This window comes from Acinonyx jubatus, chromosome B3 (genome assembly GCF_027475565.1).
Source record: "Acinonyx jubatus isolate Ajub_Pintada_27869175 chromosome B3, VMU_Ajub_asm_v1.0, whole genome shotgun sequence".
Lineage (NCBI taxonomy): Eukaryota > Metazoa > Chordata > Mammalia > Carnivora > Felidae > Acinonyx > Acinonyx jubatus.
Window position 1 is genome coordinate 58445963 of NC_069386.1, and position 23188 is coordinate 58469150.

The 23188-nt window shown below is 36.5% G+C and overlaps 1 protein-coding gene across 6 annotated transcripts in view; it reads right to left on the reverse strand.

The window, feature by feature from the left end:
- The window catches only part of WDR76 (WD repeat domain 76), a 62134-nt gene that overhangs the window by 7619 nt on the left and 31327 nt on the right, over positions 1-23188 (reverse strand). For all 6 annotated transcript variants that reach the window (XM_053224080.1, XM_053224081.1, XM_053224078.1 and 3 more), the window contains 3 exons: positions 12478-12636; positions 2122-2339; positions 1407-1559 (listed from right to left, as the gene is read on the reverse strand). In XM_053224080.1, the coding sequence (XP_053080055.1) occupies positions 1407-1559; positions 2122-2339; positions 12478-12636 (530 nt within the window). The remainder of the gene's footprint in view (positions 1-1406; positions 1560-2121; positions 2340-12477; positions 12637-23188) is intronic.

Consider the following 23188-nt stretch of genomic DNA (forward strand, 5'->3'; position numbering starts at 1 on the left):
CCCCAAATGTAAAATGCACATTATAAAGTGATAATCTGGTGAAATCTATTAGAAATCACAATATAGATCATATATAAAGGGATACGGTCTGAAAATGTACAAATAACCTAAAAATGCATGCACATATCAAGAGCAATTCCCCCATGAGACTCATTAGTGAGGGACTAAACAATGTCATTTTCAGATGCTGGCACGACTATGACTGACCAGCAACCAAGGGGAGAAGTTCTTGTGGGATAACTCAAAGAGTCCAGAAGCCTCTACCAGGTAGAGAAAGAAACTACCCACATCACACCACCTCCCCCTTCTTTATGCACCTAGCTATTCCAGTGCAGTTTCTTGACACTAGAGCTTATTGCCTACTTAGATGACCAGAAAGGTGAATCATTAACAGCTAATGTAAACTCTACAGTGCAAATGAACAGAAATGGGAAAAATAGGTAGCTTCTGAGACAAAGAAAACTGTATGGGTGGAAAAGAGACAATGGGCTGCCACTGCCTGGTGACTAAATCTTTTAATGCACCCACCTGGGTAATGCTCACAGACTTTACTAGAAACTAACTGGGTATTTGTCACAAACCAAAAACCATGCTCTTCCCAATAGAAGAGTCTAACGGAAATTAGGTGCCTTTCTAGAGCTGGGCCCACAATATATATTCAACAGATACATTCAACAGATACTGTCTATCCACCAGTCATATATTTCCATTCAGTGTCCTACTATTCAACCAATGAATTCCAGAATCACTTAAGGTAAAAACTCTCATAAAATAATAAATGCTTACAATGCTAAGCAAAACCAGGAATTACAGAAGAGAACAAAATCATTTCCTTTGTGGTTGTATTAACATTCTTCACATCTTTTTTATTGGCACTATATTTTAATTTTTGTTCAACTGGTTTACATTTCATTTTTAAAGCCATTTTAGGAAGTACCAAAAAGCTAAAACCATAAAACTGTAACCAGTAGTTTCTACAGAAGCCCAATTTTTGCTATCTTTTCTGCCTGCCTACAACTTCCACTAAGCATTTCACATGTAAGGCAGACCCCACTATCCCCAACATAAGAGTTTGTCCCTATGCTAAAATTATCTTTCTTCCAACATATCACAGCCTGTTTTATTGGGAATTCTGGGATTGCTCAGGGCTCAAAGCAAAGCCTGACATCTACTTCCTGAAGTAGCTATAGACCTTTCCTGCTGATCTCAAGGAAATTTCCAGACCCAAAAACTTTTGAAAAGCCATTAAATATAGGTTATTGATCTGGCTAGGAACAGAGAAATGGCTACAAAACAATAATACTAGCAATTTAATAGGGAGCAGTAGTAAAGCTACCTGTTTACTGACACAGTAGCTACAGACTCTTTAGATTCCTTAACAACACATTTCTATCTCCCCAATTTACCTCAGCTTACAATCAGCACATGTGGTCACTACTCTGTTACCAGTAAGAGGTGAAAAATATGCAGAAGCGATGCTCTTTGTGTGTTCAGTCAAAGAAATCAAAGGCTGGCTTCCCCTGGGATTCAGGTGCCTTGCATCATAAATATGAGTATCCCTGAAAGGGGAGAATAATTCTCAGTTTTAGTGAGCTCTCGAATAGTGCTGAGCATTAATTAGACACTCAAATACTCATTACACTGAAGAACAATTAAGACAGAACATTCTAATCTGTAATAATTTTACAAACATTGTGCAGACAAAAAATGAAATATTAGAAAAATTCCAAAACTGTAGCATATATATGAAACCAGTAGGTATAGAGAGACAAGATTCTACTTGGTTTTCCAATCTGAGAAAAAAAAAATGAACACAGACCAACAAGTTCTATGTCACATACAGGTTTTTTTATAAGTTTTCTTCTCAAGAGACTAGAATTAAATGCATGTGATGCCACGGAAAACAAAAATGTGTTCTGGTTTAATATTTTCACTATTTATTAAATCCAAAAGAATCTCTCTTTTAAAAAAATCACATTCAATAAAACCTCAATTGGTGTAGAAATCAAAAATATTTGACCATATGGGGTATCACAAAAGTTGGAGGTCTTTGACATCCAAACTAAAGCAATATCCCTAACTTTAAAAGGCCTGAATCACAAAACTTTATGAAGAACATACCTCAATCCTGCAGTGATAAAATACTGTCTATGCACTGGGTGGACATGAACAGTTCTTATTTTTCTCAGAGAAGAATTGATAAGCTTCTCATAAGAAGTTCCAGGTGTCCGTCTATCCACCAGCGATATATTTCCATTCCAGTGTCCTACTATTAAAGTGGAAGCATCTTCTCCCAAGAAGTCAAAGGATGAAAAGCTACTTCTTTCATCTCTACATACCTAAGGATATAAGTAACAACTTATACAACACTCTCCTTTTTAAAGAAAACAGATGCATAAATTCTTTGGTAAAAATCTATGAAACACTTTACCTAATAATCTCATTTATTCTTCCATCATCCCACAGAAAGCACCAGGCAGAATGATCACCCCTTTTTACAGAGATGGAAACAAAGGCACTGATCAGCTCTGAGACTCCCCTACAATCAAATGGCCCATCTACCCATGTCAGGGTTACATGCCAAATCTCTTAAATCCAACAAACCTCAGTTGCAGATCTACCCTGTGACACTTACTAGGAAATGAACTAAATATGAATTCTACCCAATTCAAATACCTTAATATATCAAGGAATTTTGCCACCTAAGTCCAAAAAAATATAGCCAAATGTTCATCACCTACTCTTGGTAGAAGTGTAAATAAATACATAGCAAATTTCTGACAACCAATCAGAGTACACCTATCAAACTATTTAATGCTTGTACTCTCTGACCCAAAAATTTATCTAAGATATATATAAAGTTGCCTACTGCAAGACTGCCTATAATAGCAATAAGAAGCAACCTAGGGGCGCCTGAGTGGCTCAGTGGGTTAAGTGTCTGACTTCAGCTCAGGTCATGATCTCACAGTTCATGGGTTTGAGCCCCACATTGGGCTCTGTGCTGGCAGCGCAATGCCTGGAGCCTGCTATGTGTTCTGCGTCTCCCTCTCTCTCTCTGCCACTCATGCTGTCTCTCTCAAAAAAAAATAAATATTTTTTTAATTAAAAAAAAATTTGTTAAAGAAGCAACCTAAATGTCCACCAAAAGAGGCCTGGTTTAATAAATGATGGTACATCACTACTTTGAAATACCATGAAATGCTAAAGAGAATGAGGTAGATTTGTACTATAATCTCTCCATACTAGTAAGTGAAAAGAGCAAGTTGCAAAAAAAGTATGTATACAGTACAACTCCATTAGTACAAAATTACATGGTTGTAAGTATATGTGTACTTTCTTGAAGCATACCCAAGAACTACAAGGCTTACTTCTGCAGAATGGAAATGGGAAAAAGCAGATTTCCTTTGCACACCCTATTTACTGTAAATATGTTATCATAAGCATATATTAATGTTATGATTTTTAATCACTTATAATCCACAGTACTATTACTTTGGGCTCAGGTCTCACACACATAAAAAATAAAAAATAACAGTTGTAGAATGTGTCAGACACAAGTAAGAGAATAACCACAATTTGCAACATTGAATCACTAATTGCTGTTATTTAGTTTTAACGTACTATTATAAACTGAGATTAACAAATTAATTAATTGAAATCATCATAACCCCCATACACCCAAAAAGCCCAATATACACAAATGTAACCTGAAGTATTCAGTCAGTATGTTAAAAATGGTTAAGTGCAGGGGCTTAAGTGCAGTGAAGTCAGACAGACCCAAGTGAAAATTCTAGCACTACCATTTATGTTCCTGAGCAAGCTAATAAACCTCTTTACCTCAGTTTTCTCAACTGTTAAGTGAGGATAACATTATTTATTTCATAGAGTGTTATAAGGCTTAATAATATATATAAAGCACTCTCAGATAAATGTCTAACACAAGGTAACTGTTCAATCAGAAGTAACGGAGCACATTACTTATGCATGCAACTTCATGGATGAATCTTCAAAGTATTATACTAGCTGAAAGAAGTCAGACATAAAAAGCTGCATACCATATGATTCGATTCCATTTACTTGACATTCTGGAGCAAAGTTATAGGGACAGTAATCACATCAGTGGTTGTCAGGGGCTGTGGGAAGGGGGAGGAGACTGACTACAAAGGGTCATAAGGTAATTTTTTCAGGTGATGGAAATTTTCTCTATATTGATTTTGGTTGCATTACACGGGTGTACACAATTTGCCAAAGCTCGTAGAACCATACACTTAAAGGGATAAATTCTACTACATATAACTTATACCTCAATAAACCAGACTTAAAAAAAAATATATATATATATAATATATATATAATATATATAATATATGTGTATTATATATATTATATATATATTATATATATATTATATATATATATATATATATATATGGGAGGGCCTGAGTGGCTCAGTGGTTAAGAGTCCAACTCTTGATCTTGGCTCAGGTCATGATCTCACAGTTGAGTTCAAGCCCCACATCGGGCTCTGTGCTGATAGTGTGGTGCCTGCTTGGGATTCTGTCTCTCCTCTCTACCCCTCACCTGCTTGTGCGTGCTCTGGCTCTCTCTGAGAATAAATAAACTTAAAAATATATATATACATATATAGGGGTACCTGGGTGGCTCAGTCAATTAGGAGTCCAACTCTTGATTTCAGCTCAGGTCATGATCTCACAGTTTCATGGGTTCAAGCCCTACAAATACTGGGCTCTGACCATGCAGAGCCTGCTTGAGATTCTCTCTCTCTCTCTCTCTCTCTCTCTCTCTCTCTCTCTGTCCCTCCCCTGCTCATGCTCTGTCTCTCTCAAATAAATAAACATATATATATATATAAACTTATATATATAAATAACCTTATATATAGAGAGAGATGGAGATATATATATATATATGGAGAAATCATGTGTGTATTGTGTGTGTATAGATAGATAGATAACCCAATTAAAAATTAGGCAAAGAATCCAATATTTAAAGAAATCAACATTTCTGTAAAGAACTACAAATGGCCAATAAGCAAATGAAAAGACACTGAGTATCAATCATTAGGGAAATGAGGATCAAAACCATAATGACACAGGACTTCATACTCACTAGGATGGCTATAGTAACCAACAATAAGTGTTGGCAAAGATGTGGAAAAACTGAAACACTCATATATTGTTGATAAGTGTGTAAAATGGTAGAGCCAGTATGGAAAACAGTTTGATAGTTTCTCAAAATGTTAAACATGGAGTTACTATATGCCCCAGCAAGTCCACTCCTAGGTATATACTCAAGAGAAATGAAAGCTTATGTTCACACAAAAGCTGTACATGAATGTTCATAATAACATTATTTTCAATAGTAAAAAATGGAAACAACACAAATGATGAAAATGTGGTATATCCATACAGTGAAATATTATTCAGCCACAAAAAGGAATGAAGAAATGACATTCCACAACATGGATGAACCTTGAAAACATTGTTATGTAAAAGAATAAAGTCACAAAAGACTACAAATTGTATGATTCCATTTATACGAAATATCTAGAATAGGCAAATCTAGAGAGATAGAAAGTAGATTGGTGGTTGTCTAGGGCTGGTGGGGGAGAGAAAATTGGGACTACCTGCTAATGGGCAAGGGGTTTCTTTCTGGGGTGATGAAATATTTTTAAATTAGACTCTGATAATGGTTTCACAACTCTGTAAATATACTAAAAACCATTGGATTTTAACTTTAAATGGGTGAATTGTATGATACGTAAATTATATGTCAGTAAAGCTGTTTAAAAAATTAAGTAGTTATTATTGACTGATAATGATATACACATACCTTTAAATTTCAAATTCCAACTTTCTTATAAGAATAAAGACAAATATAAAACAAAACATGACTTGCATAGATAATTACATGGTTGTACCTTAATAACTAAAGTGTTATCATTAAACAATTTAAAGAAGACTTTTGACAAAAATTATCTCTTATGTAAAAGATTAAGGCATAAAATTATACCATCAATTAGTATTTACAAAGCAACTTCAGTGATGGCCTTGTTCTCTTCGTTGTCTATTACATATAAATTGCTCTTACACTGAGGACTTCTAGAAACTTTAAAAGTCACACTTAAGATAAAGAATAAAATCTTACATCTAAATCATCCTAAGCTTCACAAAGATTAAAATCCATACTATTAAAAAAGTTTGATTTGTAAGAATTATTAAGGAAATTTGATACAGTTAAGCAAATTTGAAAGCTCACTTCAAATAGTATGATTATTGTAAGCATTAAGTAGTAGATATTTAAGTAGTAAACTAAAATGTAATCACTGGGATTACATTAACAGATTCCTCAGCCTTTGGAAGATTCTGGTGCATTGTGTCAGAAATCAAAATGATTACAAACCTCCAAGGTTTCTAGGTCATCTAGGTAGAGTGTCCCTGGGAGAATAGTGGTCCTGAGTATGAGCCCAAGATCTTCAAACTATTCTTTTTTGTTTTTTTAATGTTTATTTATTTTCGAGAGAAAATAGAGAGAGTGTGAGCAGGGGAGGGGCAGAGAAAGACGGTGACGGAGGATCCAAAGCAGGCTCCATGCTGACAGCAGAGAGCCCAATGTGGGGCTTGAGCTCACAAACCATGAGAACATGACTTGAGCTGAAGTTGGATCCTTAACCAACTGAGCCCCCAGAGGCCCCAATCTTTCAACTATTCTTAGATAGACTTCAACTTAATTTGACCTTGCAGGTGTTAGACTGGCCCCCCTACAATAATTACTTTAAACATAAATGGTCTAAATGCTCCAATCAAAAGACACAGGGTAACTGAATGGATTAAAAAAAAAAAAAAAATACCCATCTATATGCTGCCTACAAGAGATTCATTTCAGACCTAAGGACACATACAGACTAAAAGTGAAGGGATGGCAAAAGACATTCCATGCAAATGGAAAAGGGGAAAAAGAACCAGTGCAGCAATACTCCCAGCAGACAAAATAGACTTTAAAACAAAGACTGTGGGGTGCCTGGGTGGCTCAGTCAGTTGAGCATCCAACTCTAGATTTTGGCTCAGGTTGAGATCCACACTGAGTATGGAGTCTGCTTAGGATTCTCTCTTTCCCTCTCCCTCTGCCTCTCCCCCACTCACATGCTCTCTCTCAAAAACAAAAACAAAATATTGTTACAAGAGACAAAGAAGGGCATAATGACAAAGGGATCAAACCAACAAAAGAATGTAACAATCATAAATATCTATGTACCCAACACTGGAGCACCTAAACACATAAAGCAAATATCAACACACATAAAAGGAGAAATGCTCAGCAATATAGTAATAGTAGGAGACTTTTTAACACCCCCACTTTACACCAGTGGATAAATCATCCAGGTAGAAAATCAATAAGGAAACTGTGTCTTGGAACTGTACAAGAGACCAGACTGACTTCACAGATGTACACAAAACACTTTCTCTAAAACCAACAGAATACACATTTTTTTCAAGTACACATGCAATATTCTCCAGGATAAATCATGTTGAGACACAAGACTCGATAAATGTAGGAAAACTGAAATATCAAGCATTTTTTCTGACAGTATGAAACTATTAATTATCAGAAAAAAAAACTAGAAAGAACACAAACACATAAAAGCTAAATAACATGCTACTAAGCAATCAATGGATCAATGAAGAAATCAAAGAGGAAGTAAAACACACATGGAAACAAATGAAAATGAAAAAACAATAATCCATTATCTCTGGGATACAGCAAAAGCTGTTCTAGGGGGGAAATTTATAGCACTACAGGCCTACCTTAAACAAGAAAAACCTTGAATAAACAATCTAACCTTATTCCTAAAGGAACTAGAAAAAGACGACACACAAAGCCAAAGCCTTAAGCTAGTAAAAGGAAGAAGATAAAAAAGACCAGAAGGGAAATAAATGAATACACGCTTAAAAAAAAAAAAAACAAAAAACAGAAAAGATCAATAAAGCCAAGAGATGGTTCTTTGAAAAGATATATAAATCTGATAAACCTTTAGCCTGACTCATCAAGAGAAAAAGGGAGGACTCAAATAAAACCAGAAATAAAAAAAATGTAACAACAGACACCACAGAAATACAAATAATTGTAAGAGACTACAAAAAATTGTACGCCAAAATATCAGACGACTTAGAAGAAATGACTAAGTTCCCAGAAACATAATTTTCCTAAACTGAATCAGGAAGAAACAGAAAATCTGAACAAACCAATTACTAGTAACAAAATTGAATTAGTAATCAAAAAACTCAACAAACAAAAGTTCAGGACCAGATGGATTTACAGATGAATTCTACCAAACATTTATTTTTTTTTATGTTTATTTATTTCTTTTGAGAGAGAGCATGCATGCACATGCACAAGTTGGGGAAGGGCAGAGAGAGAAAACCCCAAGCAGGCTATGTGCTATCACAGCAAAGCCTGACGCAGGGCTCAATCTCACCAACCATGAGGTCATGACTTGAGCCAAAATCAAGAGACAGATATTTAACTGACTGAGCCACCAGGCACCCCTGAATTCCACCAAACATTTAAAGAAAAGTTAATACCTAGTCTCCTCAAACTGTGCTAAAACAGAAGAGGAAGGAAAGCTTCCAAATACATTCTACAAGGCCAGCAAAACCAAAGCACTACAGAAAGAAAACCGTAGGCCAATATTCCTGATGAACACAGATACAAAGAGCCCTCAACACAACAGTAGTATACCATATTAAACAGTACATTAAAAGGATTATTTACCACAATCAAATGGGATTTATTCTGGGGATGCAAGGATGGTTCACTGTCTGCAAACCAATCAACATGATACACATCAATAAAATAAAGGATAAAAAATCATATCATCTCAATAGATGCAGAAAAAGCATTTTATAAAATTTAACATCCATTCATGATAAAAATTCTCAACTAAGTGGGTTTAGAGGGAACATACCTCACCACAATAAAGATAGCAAACACACACCTAATATCACCCTCAATGGTGAAAAATTGAGTTTTTTCTCTAAGATTAGAAACAAGACAAAGATGTCCACTCTCATCAGTTTTATTCAACATAGTACTTGGAAGTCCTAGCCACAACAAGCAGACAAAAAGAAATAAAAGGCATCCAACTTGGTAAGGAAACCATAAAACTGTCACTGTTTGCAGATGACATGATACTATACATAGAAAACCCTAAATACTCCACCAAAAACTACTAGAAGTACTAAATGAACTCAGGAAAGTTACAGGATGCAAAATTAATATACAGAAATCTGTTGCATTATATTACAACTAATAATAACAAAGGAGCAGAAGGAGAAATTAAGAAAATAATTCTATTTGATGCACCCTGGGTGGCTTAGTCAGTTAAGTGTCCAACCCTTGATTTTGGCTCAAGGCATGATCTCACAGTTCATAAGTTCAAGCCCTGTGTCGGGCTCTGCACTGACAGTGTGGAGCCTGCATGGGATTCTCTCTCTCTCCTTGTCTCTCTGCCCCTCCCCCACCCCCAATGTTTCTGTCTCTCTCTCTCTCTCTCTCTCTCTCTCTCAAATAAATAAAACTGAAAAAAATGTTTAAAAAGAAAACAAATCCATTTATAGTTGCAGCAAAAAGAATACTTGGGAATAAATTTAAGCAAGGAGGTAAAAGACCTGTACTCTGAAAATTATAAAACAATGATCAAAGATATTGAAGATGACACAAACAATGGAAAGATACACCATACTCACGGACTGAAAGAACCAATAGTGTTAAAATGTACATACTAACCAAACCAATTTACAGATTCAATGCAATCCCTATCAACATACCAACAGCATTTTTCACACAACTAGAACAAATAATCCTAAAATTTGTATGGAACCATAAAAGAACCTAAATAGGCAAAGCAATCTTGAGAAAGAACAGAGATGGGGGTATCACAATCCCAGATTTCAAAACATATTACAAAGATATAATCATCAAAACAGTACGGGACTGAGACAAAAATAGATCCATGGAGCAGAATAGAGCCCAGAAACAAACCCATGCTTATATGGTCAATTAGTCTATGACAAAGGAGGCAAAAACACACAATGGGGGAAGACAGTCTCTTCAATAAGTGGTGCTGGGAAAACTGTACAGCTACATGAAAAATAAGAAACTGGACCACTTTCTGACACCATACACAAAAATAAACCCTAAGTGGGGTGCCTGGCTGGCTCAACTGGTAGAGCATACTATGCCTGATCTTGGGGTTATGAGTTCAAGCCCCATATTGGCTGTAGAGCTTACTTTAAAAATTAATTAATTAAAAAGTAATAAACTCAAAATGGATTAAAGACTTAAATGGGAGATCTGAAACCATACAACTAAAAGAAAACACAAGGAAGTAATCTCTTTGACATCAGACTCAGAAACATTTTTCTACATATGTCTCTTATAGTGAGGGAAACAAAATAAAAAATATTAGGACTACATCAAAATAAAAAGCTTTTATACAGCAAAGGAAATCATCAAAAAAATGAAAAGGTAACCTAATGATTGGAAAAGATATTTGCAAACAGTATACCTGATAAAGTGTTAGTATCCAAATTATAGAACAACCCCAAAACTTCCCCAAGTAATCCAATTAAAAATGGGCAGAGGACATGAACAGATACTTTTCCAATGACATGGAGATAGCCAACAGACCCATGAAAAGATGCTCAACATCACTAATTATCGGGGAAATGCAAATCAAAACCACAATGAGATATCACCTTATACCTGTTAGAATGACTACTATCAAAAATACAAGAAATAACAAGTATTGGCAAGGATGTGGAGAAAAAGGAACCCTTGTGCACTGTTGGTCAGAATAAATTATACAGCCATTGTAGTAAACAGTATGCAGTTTCCTCAAAAAACTAAAAATAGAAAAACCCTATGATCCAGTAATCCTACTAGTATTTACCCAAAGAAAATGAAAACACTAATTCAATGGGGTGCCTGAGTGGCTCAGCTGGTTAAGTCAGACTCTTGATTTCAGCTCAGGTCATGATCTAATGGTTCATGAAATCAAGCCCTGCAGCAGGCTCTGCGCTGCCAGCACAGAGCCTGCTTCGGATTCTCTCTCCTTCTCTCTCTGCCCTTCCCCAGCTCACACACAGGATGCTCTGTCTCTAAATAAATAAATAAACATTAAAAAAAAATTACCACTAATTTGAAAAGATTTACATACCCTTATGTTCATTGCAGCATTATTTATAAAAGTGAAGATATGTAAGCAACCTAAATGTCCATTGATAAATGAACAAAGATGTGGTAAGTGTGTGTATATCCATACATACACATACACACACACACACACACACACACACACACACACACACACACACACAAATGGAATATTACTTAGCCATAAAAAAAGAATGAGATCTTGCCATTTGTGACAACATAGATGGACCTAGAGGATATTATGCTAAGTGAAATAAGTCAGACAAAGAAAGTGTATGATTTAAGTTATACAGCATCTAAAAAACAAATGAACAACAACAAAAAAAACCCAGAAACAGAACCAGAGAACAAACTGGTGGTTGTCAGAGGGGTGGGGTGGGGATGAGAGAAAGGCAAAATAAATGAAGAGGAATGGCAGATACAGGTTTCTACTAATGTAATGAACATGGGAATAAAAACAGATAAAATGTACAGCATAGAGAATATAGTCAATGGTATTGTAATAGCTGTGCAGGCTGACAGATGGTATCTATACTTGTGGTGAGCACAGCATAATGTATACAGTTGTTGAATCACTGTTATACACCTAAAACTAATGTAATATTGTATGTCAACTATACTTTAATCAAAAAACAGTAATACAGGGGCGCCTGGGTGGCGCAGTCGGTTGAGCGTCCGACTTCAGCCAGGTCACGATCTCGCGGTCCGGGAGTTCGAGCCCCGCGTCAGGCTCTGGGCTGATGGCTCAGAGTCTGGAGCCTGTTTCCGATTCTGTGTCTCCCTCTCTCTCTGCCCCTCCCCCGTTCATGCTCTGTCTCTCTCTGTCCCAAAAATAAATAAACGTTGAAAAAAAAAATTTAATAAAAAAAAAACAATAATACAAAATAAAATATTTTTGCAAAGATTAAAAAATAATTAAGAGCAAATACGTGCCTGGCTGGATCATCTAACCACTTTATCTAAATTAAATCATTTAACCCTCATGACAATCCTATTAGGTAGGTACTATTACTATCCCATTTCACAACTAAGAAAATTGAGGCACAAACAAGTTAAAAAAACTTCCAAGGTCATACAAGTAGTAACAGATGGTCTGGGATTCAAACTTAAGCAGTGCAGTTCTAAAATTCCTACTCTGTACCACTTCACCCATTCTGATTGGTATAATAATCATTCATGTGTCATTTCATAAAGAATCCAGAATATTATCTCAAGCCAACATGTAAACACATTAACATTTACCTCTTCAAAAATAGCCCTTGAAAAATCCCCACAGCGTAATGTGCCATCATAGCTCAGTGAGAGTATGTGAGCCGGATTGGCAGGTGAGAAGTAAAGACAGCTAACTGGCTGACTGTGGGGTTGAAAAACATAAATTCCATCTTCTTCAGATTGGTGAGTCTGGAAGAGAGTTGAGGGCAGGGAGATAGACAAAAACTAGTGAAAAGTAGCAACACTTTCTGTCATTAAACTATTTATGTTTGTATTACACTCAGTCTTTTCTTAGTCTATAATTATACCCACCCTCCCATTCAGGAAGTCAGAACTAACAATGTCATATTATCACTAAATTACTTTTTTCTAATTTTTAATCCAACGATATTGTCACATTTATTTTAACCGTTTCCAGCTTTTGCAAACTACTTTTTTCATAATGCAGAAGGGAAAAGAATTATAGTTTATTATGACTTTAGTTCATGAAATCTCAAGAAATGAGAAATCTACTCTTTATTTCACATTTAGCATAATTTCCTTCTACTAAAAACAGTATAACTACCATTACTACTTTGTCTCCTCAGTACACTTCTATATATCATTCTCAGCACAATTTTCATAAGGTTATTTGGTCCTGGCACAAAGTGATAATTTTAAAAATACGTTATCCCCTAAATACACCATGAAAATGCATGTATTTCAATTCCACACTAATATTATTACTACTGGGGCTCCTGGGTAGCTCCATCAGTTGAACATCTGACTCTTGATTTCGGCTCAGGTCATGATCCCAGGGTCATGGGATCGAGCGCCACGTGGAACCCTGTGCTAAGTGTGGAGCCTGCTTAAGATTCTCTCTCTGTCTGTCTCTCTCTCTCCCTCTGCCCCTCTCCCTGCTTGCACTCTCTCTCTCTCTCTCTCTCAAAAAAAAAAAAAGTAATATTATTACTACTTCTAGGGATTATCCTTTTCACAGGTGGATTACCAACTACTAAATCATCACTTCTCAGATCTGGATAAATTATATTACTATGCCATATGTCATAGTACGAACCAGAGCAACTATCCTCTCCAAATTTGGCTTAATCTGCTCTGAAATATTCAGGCATTTTTGTTTTCTTCTTTTTTTATTTTAAACTTAAACAAAGAATTTTTTAAAAGGAAAGGGAGGGAAAAAATTATAATCACATACACTCCTCCTCCTATCTAGAGTTAACCACTGTTAATATCCTCACATATTTGTTTATAGTGTTTATTTTTAGAACAAAACTCTCCATTGTTATAAATAACAATACAGAAATGTAGAAAAACAATAACTATTAAAAATTACTGCAAATCCGGGGCACCTGGGTGGCTCAGTCGGTTAAGCGTCCGACTTTGGCTCAGGTCATGATCTCACGGTTCGTGAGTTCGAGCCCCGCATCGGGCTCTGTGCTGACAGCTCAGAGCCTGGAGCCTGCTTCAGATTCTGTGTCTCCCTCTCTCTCTGCCCCTCCCCTGTTCATGCTCTGTCTCTCTCTGTCTCAAAAATAAATAAAAAACATTAAAAAAATTAAAAAAAAATTACTGCAAATCCAAAATTAACTAAAATGATCATTAAAATACTAAGCTATCATTACAGATATCTCTGTATGTACTTAGACAAATAGAATGACAGAGAAGAAATTTAGAAAAAAATAAGACCATGCTATATATGCCATTTTTCATAGTATTAAATTAAACTATACTTCAAAGTAATAAAAGAAAATCAGGCTGAAGTAGTTTTTGAACTTCAAGCACAGCTGATCCTTGAACAAGGGGTTAAGAGCACCAACCCACCATGCAGTTGAAAATCCCATGTATAACATGTGACTACCCAAAAACTTAACTACTAATAGCCTACTGTTGACCAAGATCCTCAATAACACAGTGAACTAACATATTTTATAGGTTATGCATATTATATGCTGTACTTTTACAATACAGTAAGCTAGAGAAAAGAAATGTTAATAAAATCATAAGGAAAAGAAAATACATTCATAGTACTACACTTTTTTTCAATCCCACAAGTTTATGTCATCTGTTTATAAAATAAATCATCTGTCAGTACCTGTCAATATTATCTTATATGATACAAAACACTATAGATATTATATACATATTACTAACATGACATCAAAAATAAAAACATAATATGAAAATGAAATTCATATTTACGTACAGGTACAACAATTCATGCATTGATAATGAAGTGGCAATATGGTTGCTTTATGGTAGCCTAGTGTAATCAATACAGTTGCTTCACAGTAGCCTAGCCTATACACTAATGGATTAATCCCTGTAAAATTTTTATGAGATCCAGTATTACAGTTATATTCACAATGCAATATTGGAAATAGTTAAATTTTTTTAAAAATATCACTTACCTGTTTTAATAAGCTGATATGCAGTTGCTCCAATTACAAGAGAAAAAGGTATACTGTATGGTAATGTAACTCTTTGAAAGCAAAATTATAAAGAAGCTAACAAATTATTAATTTTATATTAAATAGTACTCACCTTATGCCTATGTAAGGATAGGCTATCAACTTCCATACAAGTCTTGCACATGATGTTCTACACAATGACTACTTAGGCAATGATGATGATAATGACACAAAAATGCTCATATATTTCTTGCTGTACAGTTCAAAGATTTTCACACAAAGAGACATGTAGGTATACAACAGATAAGTTTATTAATTGTACAGTAGGATAATTATTTACTAAGTGGAAGTAGACCATCATAAAGGTCTTCATCTCATCATCTTCACGTTAAATACGCTAAGGAGGAAGAGGAGGGGCTCAGGGGTGATAGCAACAGAAGAGGTGGACGAGGTAATAGAGGTAGAAGGGGAGGCAGAAGAGGCAACACACTGAGTGTAACTTTATGGAATATATCATAACTTCTGTCTGGCTTGTTTTTTCATCTCTCTAAAAAGGTTTCTATATTGTACCAATATTTCTTCCAACATTTGCTTTAGTTACAGTGCCCATACCATAGAAGGGTCCACATCATAAAAGAAGTCAAAAGCTGTCTTGAACAATTAGAATGCTTCTGCCAGATTGTCTAATGTCAATGTATTTCCTAGCACTGCTTCAATCATCTGGCACTGGTTCAGAAGCATTCCTCTCCATCAAGCACTCTTCTATTAATTCCTCTCATGGGGCATCTATTAGCTGTTGAATTCCTCCAAGATCCACATCCTGAAACCTTTCACACTAACCATTTTTGCCATAACCACAATCTCTGTCATCATTTCCTTGACTTCTCTGTCATAAATCCTATGAAGTCATGTACAACATCTGGACACAGTTTTCTCCAGCAGAAATTTATTCTTTCAGGCTTGACTGTTTTCATGGCTTTTTCTGTCACAATAGTGGCATCTTCAATGATGTTATCATTCTTGATTTTCAGATGTTTTTTCTGCTGGGGTTCTCTTGGTGGTGTAGACAATCTTTTCTACAGAGTACCATGTGTAATGAGCCTTCAAAGTCCTTAATGACCCCCTGATCTAGAGGCTGAATTAGAGACAGTGTTTGGGGGCAACATTTTGATGCCTTGGGTTCTGGGTAGCCAGGGACATTGCCCAACATTGAAAGAACTTTAAAAGGCAGTACCTTACTGGCAAGGTACTTCCTGACCTCAGGGACAAAGCATCGGTGATCCAGAAATGGGCTCTTGTTTCCAACACCTCCTGTTGTACAGCCAAAAAACTGGCTGCTGGTATTTATCTTTTCCCCTTGAGGGTGGGGATTAGCAGCTTTATAGAGAACAGCAGTCCTGATCACAATGTATTTGCACAGTAGAGTTAGCCTATTCCTTTGTGCCTTAAAACTGGTGCTCATTTCTCTTTCTTACTAATAAGTGTCCTTTGTGGCTTTTTTTTTTTCCAGAATGCACTTTCCTCTGCATTAGAAACCAGTTCAGGCAGATATTCTTTCTCAGTATTTTTCTTAATGGTGTCTGGGAACTTGTCTTCAGTCTTGGGATCAGCAGAAGCTACTTCTCCTGTTATTCTAACATTTTTAAAGCCCAACTTCTTTCTAAAATTATCAAACCATCCTTTGCTGGCATTAAATTCTCCAGATTTCTATCTTTCACCTTCCATTTACTTTGCCATATGATGACTTCAATTTTCCTCGAGTCATATCAGTCTACAGGTATGCATTTCTTAGAGCAATCCTACACCCACATAAAAGCTGCATCTTCAGATAAAAGGTATTTTGCAAAAAGTACAAGGTTTTCACACTTGCTGGAATAGCTGCAGTAACAGCTTTACAATTTTTTTCTTTTTTTACAACAGTCCTTATGCTAGATTCATTTATCTTGAAATGCTGGGCAACTGCAGCTGCAGACCTCAATCTATAGCATTTATCAAGCAATTCAACTTTTTCCTGTACTCTCCTGAATATTCCCCAATTCTTGGGAGCACTTTCCAGAATCACTAGTGGTGCTTTGTAGGAGTCCTATGATGTTTTTCAAGGTGTACAGTACTGCACTAAACACAGTGAAAAATATGCAAGAACCCCAAGAGATCACTTTTTACTATGATACACAATTTACTAGAAAGATAAAATGTTCACATGGAGATGATTAGCATTTTAACTAGATACTTGCTATAATTAAACTCACAATAGCAATAGGATGGCTAGGAAATCATTATTAGAGTAGTACAGTAGTACAGCAGTTAATTTTCCGCAGTTACTATTTAATACCACATCTTTATGTTTGTTTACATTTCTCTCGACTGTGAATGGCACCACATATGGTCTGTAAGTGTTGAAGTTTTAATAAATTTTAACTTCTTATACTACATTTGTGTATATTTTATAGTAGTAAGTGATAAAATAGACTAGTATCTACATATATGTTATACATTCATGACATACCTTTTTCTTTATCTTTTCAATATTTCTAAGCTATGTGGTTCATCTGAAAGTTTTTTTCAAGTTATCGCAAATCTCCAAAAAAATTTCAATATATTTGATGAAAAAAAATCCATGTGTAAGTGGACTCACACAGTTCAAATTGTGTTAAGGGTCAAATGTATTTCTTTACAGGTGCTATTACCTAAAAAGGACAAAGTAGAGGGGTTTGGGTGGCTCAGTCAGTTAAGCGTCTTTTTTAATTTTTTAAATATTTATTTAGAGAGATCACAAGGGGGGAGGGGCAGAGAGAAGGAGAGACAGAATCCCAAGCAGCCTCCACAGCATCAGCGCAGAGCCCAATGCAGGGCTTGAACTCACCAACAGTGTGATCATGACCTGGGCTGAGATCAAGAGTCAGACATTTAACCAACTGTGCCACCTAGGCACCCCAGGCATCCAGCTCTTTGATTTTGACTCAAGTCATGAGATTAAGCCCCATGTGGGTCTCCATGCTGGGTGTGGAGCCCACTTGAGATTCTCTCTTTCCTGCTCTCTAGCCCTCACTTTCTTTCTTTTTTTTTTTTTTTTAAAGAGGTGGGGGAGTATAAAACATGAAGCAGGAGTAGTCATTATGCTTTCTTATTTTTTCAACTATGTCTCAATTTTAGATATTTTCTATTGACTGAGAGCATTATTTTCATCCCTTCTCCAATCTCCCCTGTCTCTATGTCTATATTATATACTATTATTTTTATTTTGTCCAGGTTGATAACATTTATATCCAGTTCTATAAACATAATTTGTATAGCTGTTTAAGATTAGTTCTGCATTTAAATGGATTCAATGCTCATCACCAATTCTTTTGTGAAACTTCTCTGTTCCTGAATTTTTAATCCTGATTTACTCTTAATTGGCTAAGACTTACTGTGAAGTGGTTTTTTTTCCAGATGAACTCCCAGGTCTTGAATTTCTTGAGTTTTTTCACATGTGAGAATACCTACCAGCTGCCTTTAATTAGAACAATTATCTTGGGCTGCTAAGTATTCCAGGCCACACTTTCTTCCCTCAGAACCTTGTAGACATTACATGAAATGTTGCTGTAGAAAACAGAAAAGCTAGACTTCTCCCCTTGAATATAATTTTTCTGCCTAAAGAATTCTTTACCCTCTATGTTCCAAGTTTTCCTAAAACATGGTATAACATTCAATCTGCCAACTCAATTCTCTTTTCAGAAGAATTCTCTTTGGGGGCGCCTGGGTGGCTCAGTTGGTTCAGCATCCGACTTCCGCTCGGGTCACGATCTCACAGCTTGTGAGTTCGAGCCCTGCATGGGGCTCTGTGGTGACAGCTCAGAGCCTGGAGCCTGTTTCAGATTCTGTGCCTCCCTCTCTCTCTGCCCCAACCCACTCACTTTCTATCTCTGTCTCTCTCAAAAATAATAAACATTTTAAAAAATTTAAAAAAGAAGAATTCTCTTTGAATATATTTGCTGTTTCACTGTTGGGTCATCTTTGACGGTCTTCCCTTACCACTGGCTTGTCTGTGATTACCTCAAGTCTTTAATGTCTACAATTTTCAATGATGTCTATTCTGTTCCTTGCTTTTGTCTAATTTATTAGTTTCACTAATCTTCAGTTTGTTTCCTTAGTTCTGCAATATCCTTTTCCATCTCATTCTGCTGTTTTATCATCTTATCTTTAAGTATTATTTTACCAAATAATATTGTTATTAACTTGCTCCATAGCAGCACTGTCCACAAAGAGCTTTCTAAGATAACAAAAATGTTATATGTATGCACTATCAACGTAGTATCCACTAGCCATGTATGGCTATTAGGCACTTGAAACAAGCCTAGTGTAACTGAAGAACTGAATTTTCTATTTTAATTGATTTAAATGTAAATAGTCTCTTAGGACCTGTAGCTACTATACAAAACAGTACAGTTCCACAATTTAGAGAAACTGAAGAGAATTTTCTTTCTTGCATTGAGTTATGTTTTTCTTCTAGACCTGTCTTTGCATGCTAGGTTCTTTTGTTGTTTTTGCAGTAGTGTTTGTCTAGTTGTCATATCATTTCTTTTCATTTTCATCATGCTTGAATTGCTCTGTCCATGTTAGATGCTCTGATATAACATATTGACTCTTCCTCCCAGTATCTGATCTGTTCATTTTTTCCTCAGAAAAAGACAGGCTTTTCTGTAGCCAAGAGGAAGACAGAGGTGGATAGTTGGTTTCAGCTGAAAGAATATGCAATATTTGTTGGAATTCCTAGACTGTAATAGACTTTTGTCCATTATTCTATATATGATTTAGGGGCTCCTGGGTGGCTCAGTCAGTTAAGCATCCAACTCTTGGTTTCAGCTCAGCTCATCATCTCCCAGTTCATGGGTTTGAAGCCCCAAGTCAGGCTCTGTGTGGACAGCTGCAGAGCCTGCTTGGGATTCTCTGCCTCCTTCTCTCTGCCCCTCCCCTACTGTCTATCTCTCCCTCTAAAAAATGAATAAATAAGTATTAATAAGGGGGTGCCTGAGTGGCTCAGTCGGTTAAGCATCTGACTGTTAGTTTTAGCTCAAGTCATGATCTCATGGTTCATGAGTTTGAGCCCTGCATCAGGCTCTATGCCGGCAGTACAGAGCCTGCTTTGGATTCTTTCTCTCTCCCTCTCTGTCTGCCCCTCTCTCTCTCTCCCTCTCTCTCTCTCAAATAAATACTTAAAAACAATTTTTTTAACATTTATAAGGATTTATACCACCTACCTGGCAGATTTAGTAGTAGCTTATACTACTCCCACAGACCAAGAAAATTTCCTTCATAGAGAATTAGTCCTACTATTAACAAACTTCCCCTGTTTTCTCCCCTTTCCCCTCAGCAGCCATGTCCCTATTTCTCACTCAAAGGAGGAAAACTCTAAATACCCACTCAATGTGTTCTCTCTAGTTTTGACAACATAGGTGAAAATCATCAGGGTTTGGTCAGTTACCAATATGGATTTTGGCTGTTAAGGCAAGGTAGAAGCTAAATCATGCTGTGCCCCACCCCCAGCTGAGCTACAGAATTTCTGTCCTTGGTGGCTAGTTTTTGAAGTGCACAGCATAAGTTATACTTCTTCCTTATTGCTGTAAGATTTTTTTAAAACTGATTTGACTGCTTTTTGCTCATTCTTTGGGAAATTCCAATTGCCCATTTTAATCTGAATATACCAGGTTAAAAGTGCTTTTAGGGGTGCCTGACTGTATCAGTCAACGGAGCACACAACTCTTAGTCTCAGGGTTGTGACTTCGAGCCCCATGCTGAGTATGGAGATTACTTAAAAATAAAATATTTAAAAAAAAGAGTGCTTCGGGCGCCTGGGTGGCTCAGTCGGTTAAGCTCCCGACTTCGGCTCAGGTCACGATCTCGCGGTCCGTGAGTTCGAGCCCCGCGTCAGGCTCTGGGCTGATGGCTCAGAGCCTGGAGCCTGCTTCCGATTCTGTGTCTTCCTCTCTCTCTGCCCCTCCCCCGTTCATGCTCTGTCTCTCTCTGTCCCAAAAATAAATAAACGTTAAAAAAAATTAAAAAAAAAAAAGAGTGCTTCTAACTAAACCTAATTGAATACAGGACCAGTTTGTTTTGAGCCTAGAAATGACTATCTGTGTACACTGAATTGGAATAGGAAAATTAGAAGTACAAATACCAATTCAGACCAGTATGGTAATTCTAAAACAGGACATGGGGCCCTGGCCCAACATAATGGCAGTAAGGATGGAAAGGGGCAAAAGCATTAAAGGACTTTATTAGACACAAGGAACGAGTGGGGACCCAGCTTAAAACTCTTCAATGGCTTCCTATTGCTTTTAGGATAAAAACCAAAATTCTTGGGGTGCCTGGGTGGATCAGTCAGTTAAGCACCCGACTCTTAAATTTGGCTCAGGTCATGATCTCATGGTTCATGAGTTCATAGGATCAAGCCCTGTCTGAGGCTCTGTGCTGACAGTGTAGAGCCTGACTGGGATTCTCTCTCTCTCAAAACAAGTAAATAAACTTAAAAAAAATCTTATTCAAAGATAGAGATAGAGATAGAGATAGAGATAGAGATAGAGATAGAGATATACAGATCTGGTCTCTACCCACCTCCACAGCTTCATCCTCTTCCACTCATCCCTTGTGTCTATTCCTTTGCTGTCTATGCTCCAGCTACACAAGCAATTTTTCAGGTCTTTGAAAGTATCAGATAGGCCTCCTCCTGCTGCAGGTCCTTGACATGCTGTTCCCTTGTCTGAAATATTCTTTCCCTTTCCTTTACTTGGTCTATTGCTACTTAGCTTTCAAATCTCATCTCAATTCTCAGTTCCTCAGGGAAGGTTTCTTTCCCTGATCCTCCACATTAGGCCAGCCCCCTGTCATTAACACTACTTTCCTTCAGTCCATTAAACACACTATATAATTCATTCCACTAATCAAATATGTAATTACATATTTGGCCATTATTTCATTAATGCTGCATTTGCCACTAAATTCTACACTGTAAGAGGGCAGAGACAATTTTTGCTCACAAATATCTAATATCTGGGGAATCATTAGAATATTACTCAGCACAAAATAATAAATGTGGAAACAATGAATAAATGGGTGAATGGGTAACTGAATAAACGGTAACAACTTTTGATTCTAGATGCAACCAGGAATCTGAAAGAAAGTTAAGAGGAAAAACAGAGGGTGTCAAGGCAATTCAATGGGGAAAGAATAGTCTTTTCAATAAATGACAACTGGATATTCATATCCAAAAAAGTAAACTTGGGCCCTTACCTCACACATATATAAAAAATAACTCAAATATCATCTCACGCCAGTCAGAGTGGCTAAAATGAGCAAATCAGGAGACTAGAGATGCTAGAGAGAATGTGGAGAAACGGGAACCCTTTTGCACTGTTGGGAATGCAAACTGGTGCAACCACTCTGGAAAACAGTGTGGAGGTTCCTCAAAAAATTAAAAATAGATCTACCCTATGACCCAGCAATAGCACTGCTAGGAATTTACCCAAGGGATATAGGAGTGCTGATGCACAGGGGCACTTGTACCCCAATGTTTACAGCAGAACTTTCAACAATAGCCAAATTACAGAAAGAGCCTAAATGTCCATCAACTGATGAATGGATAAAGAAGTTGTGATTTATATATACAATGGAATACTATTTGGCAATGAGAAAGAATGAAATATGGCCTTTTGTAGCAACGTGGATGGAACTGGAGAGTGTTATGCTAAGTGAAATAAGTCATACAGACAAAGACAGATACCATATGTTTTCACTCTTATGTGGATCCTGAGAAACTTAACAGAAGACCATGGGGGAGGGGAAGGGGAAAAAAAGAGTTACAGAGAGGGAAGGAGGAAAACCATGAGAGATTCTTAAAAAGTGAGAATAAACTGAGGGTTGATGGGGGGTGGGAGGGAGGGGACAGTGGGTGATGGGCATTGAGGAGGGCACCTGTTGGGATGAGCTGGGTGTTGTATGGAAACCAATTTGACAATAAATTTCATATTAAAAAAAAAAGAACTCAAGATGAATCACCAAACTAAATGTGAAAGCACATACTATAAATATGACACCAAAAGCACAATCCATTTAAAATTTTTCGTAAACTGGATATCATCTTTTGCACTTCAAAAGACAGCATAAAGGAAATGAAGAAAAGCCAAAAACTACCAGAAATATTTGCAAAACACATCTGATAAAGAATTTGTATCTAGAATTTACAAACTCATAATTCAATAAGACAAACAACCTAATAAAACATTAATAAAAGGGACATGATCTCATGGTTCGTGGATTCAACCCCCAAGTCAGGCTTGCTTTGGATTCTCTCTCTC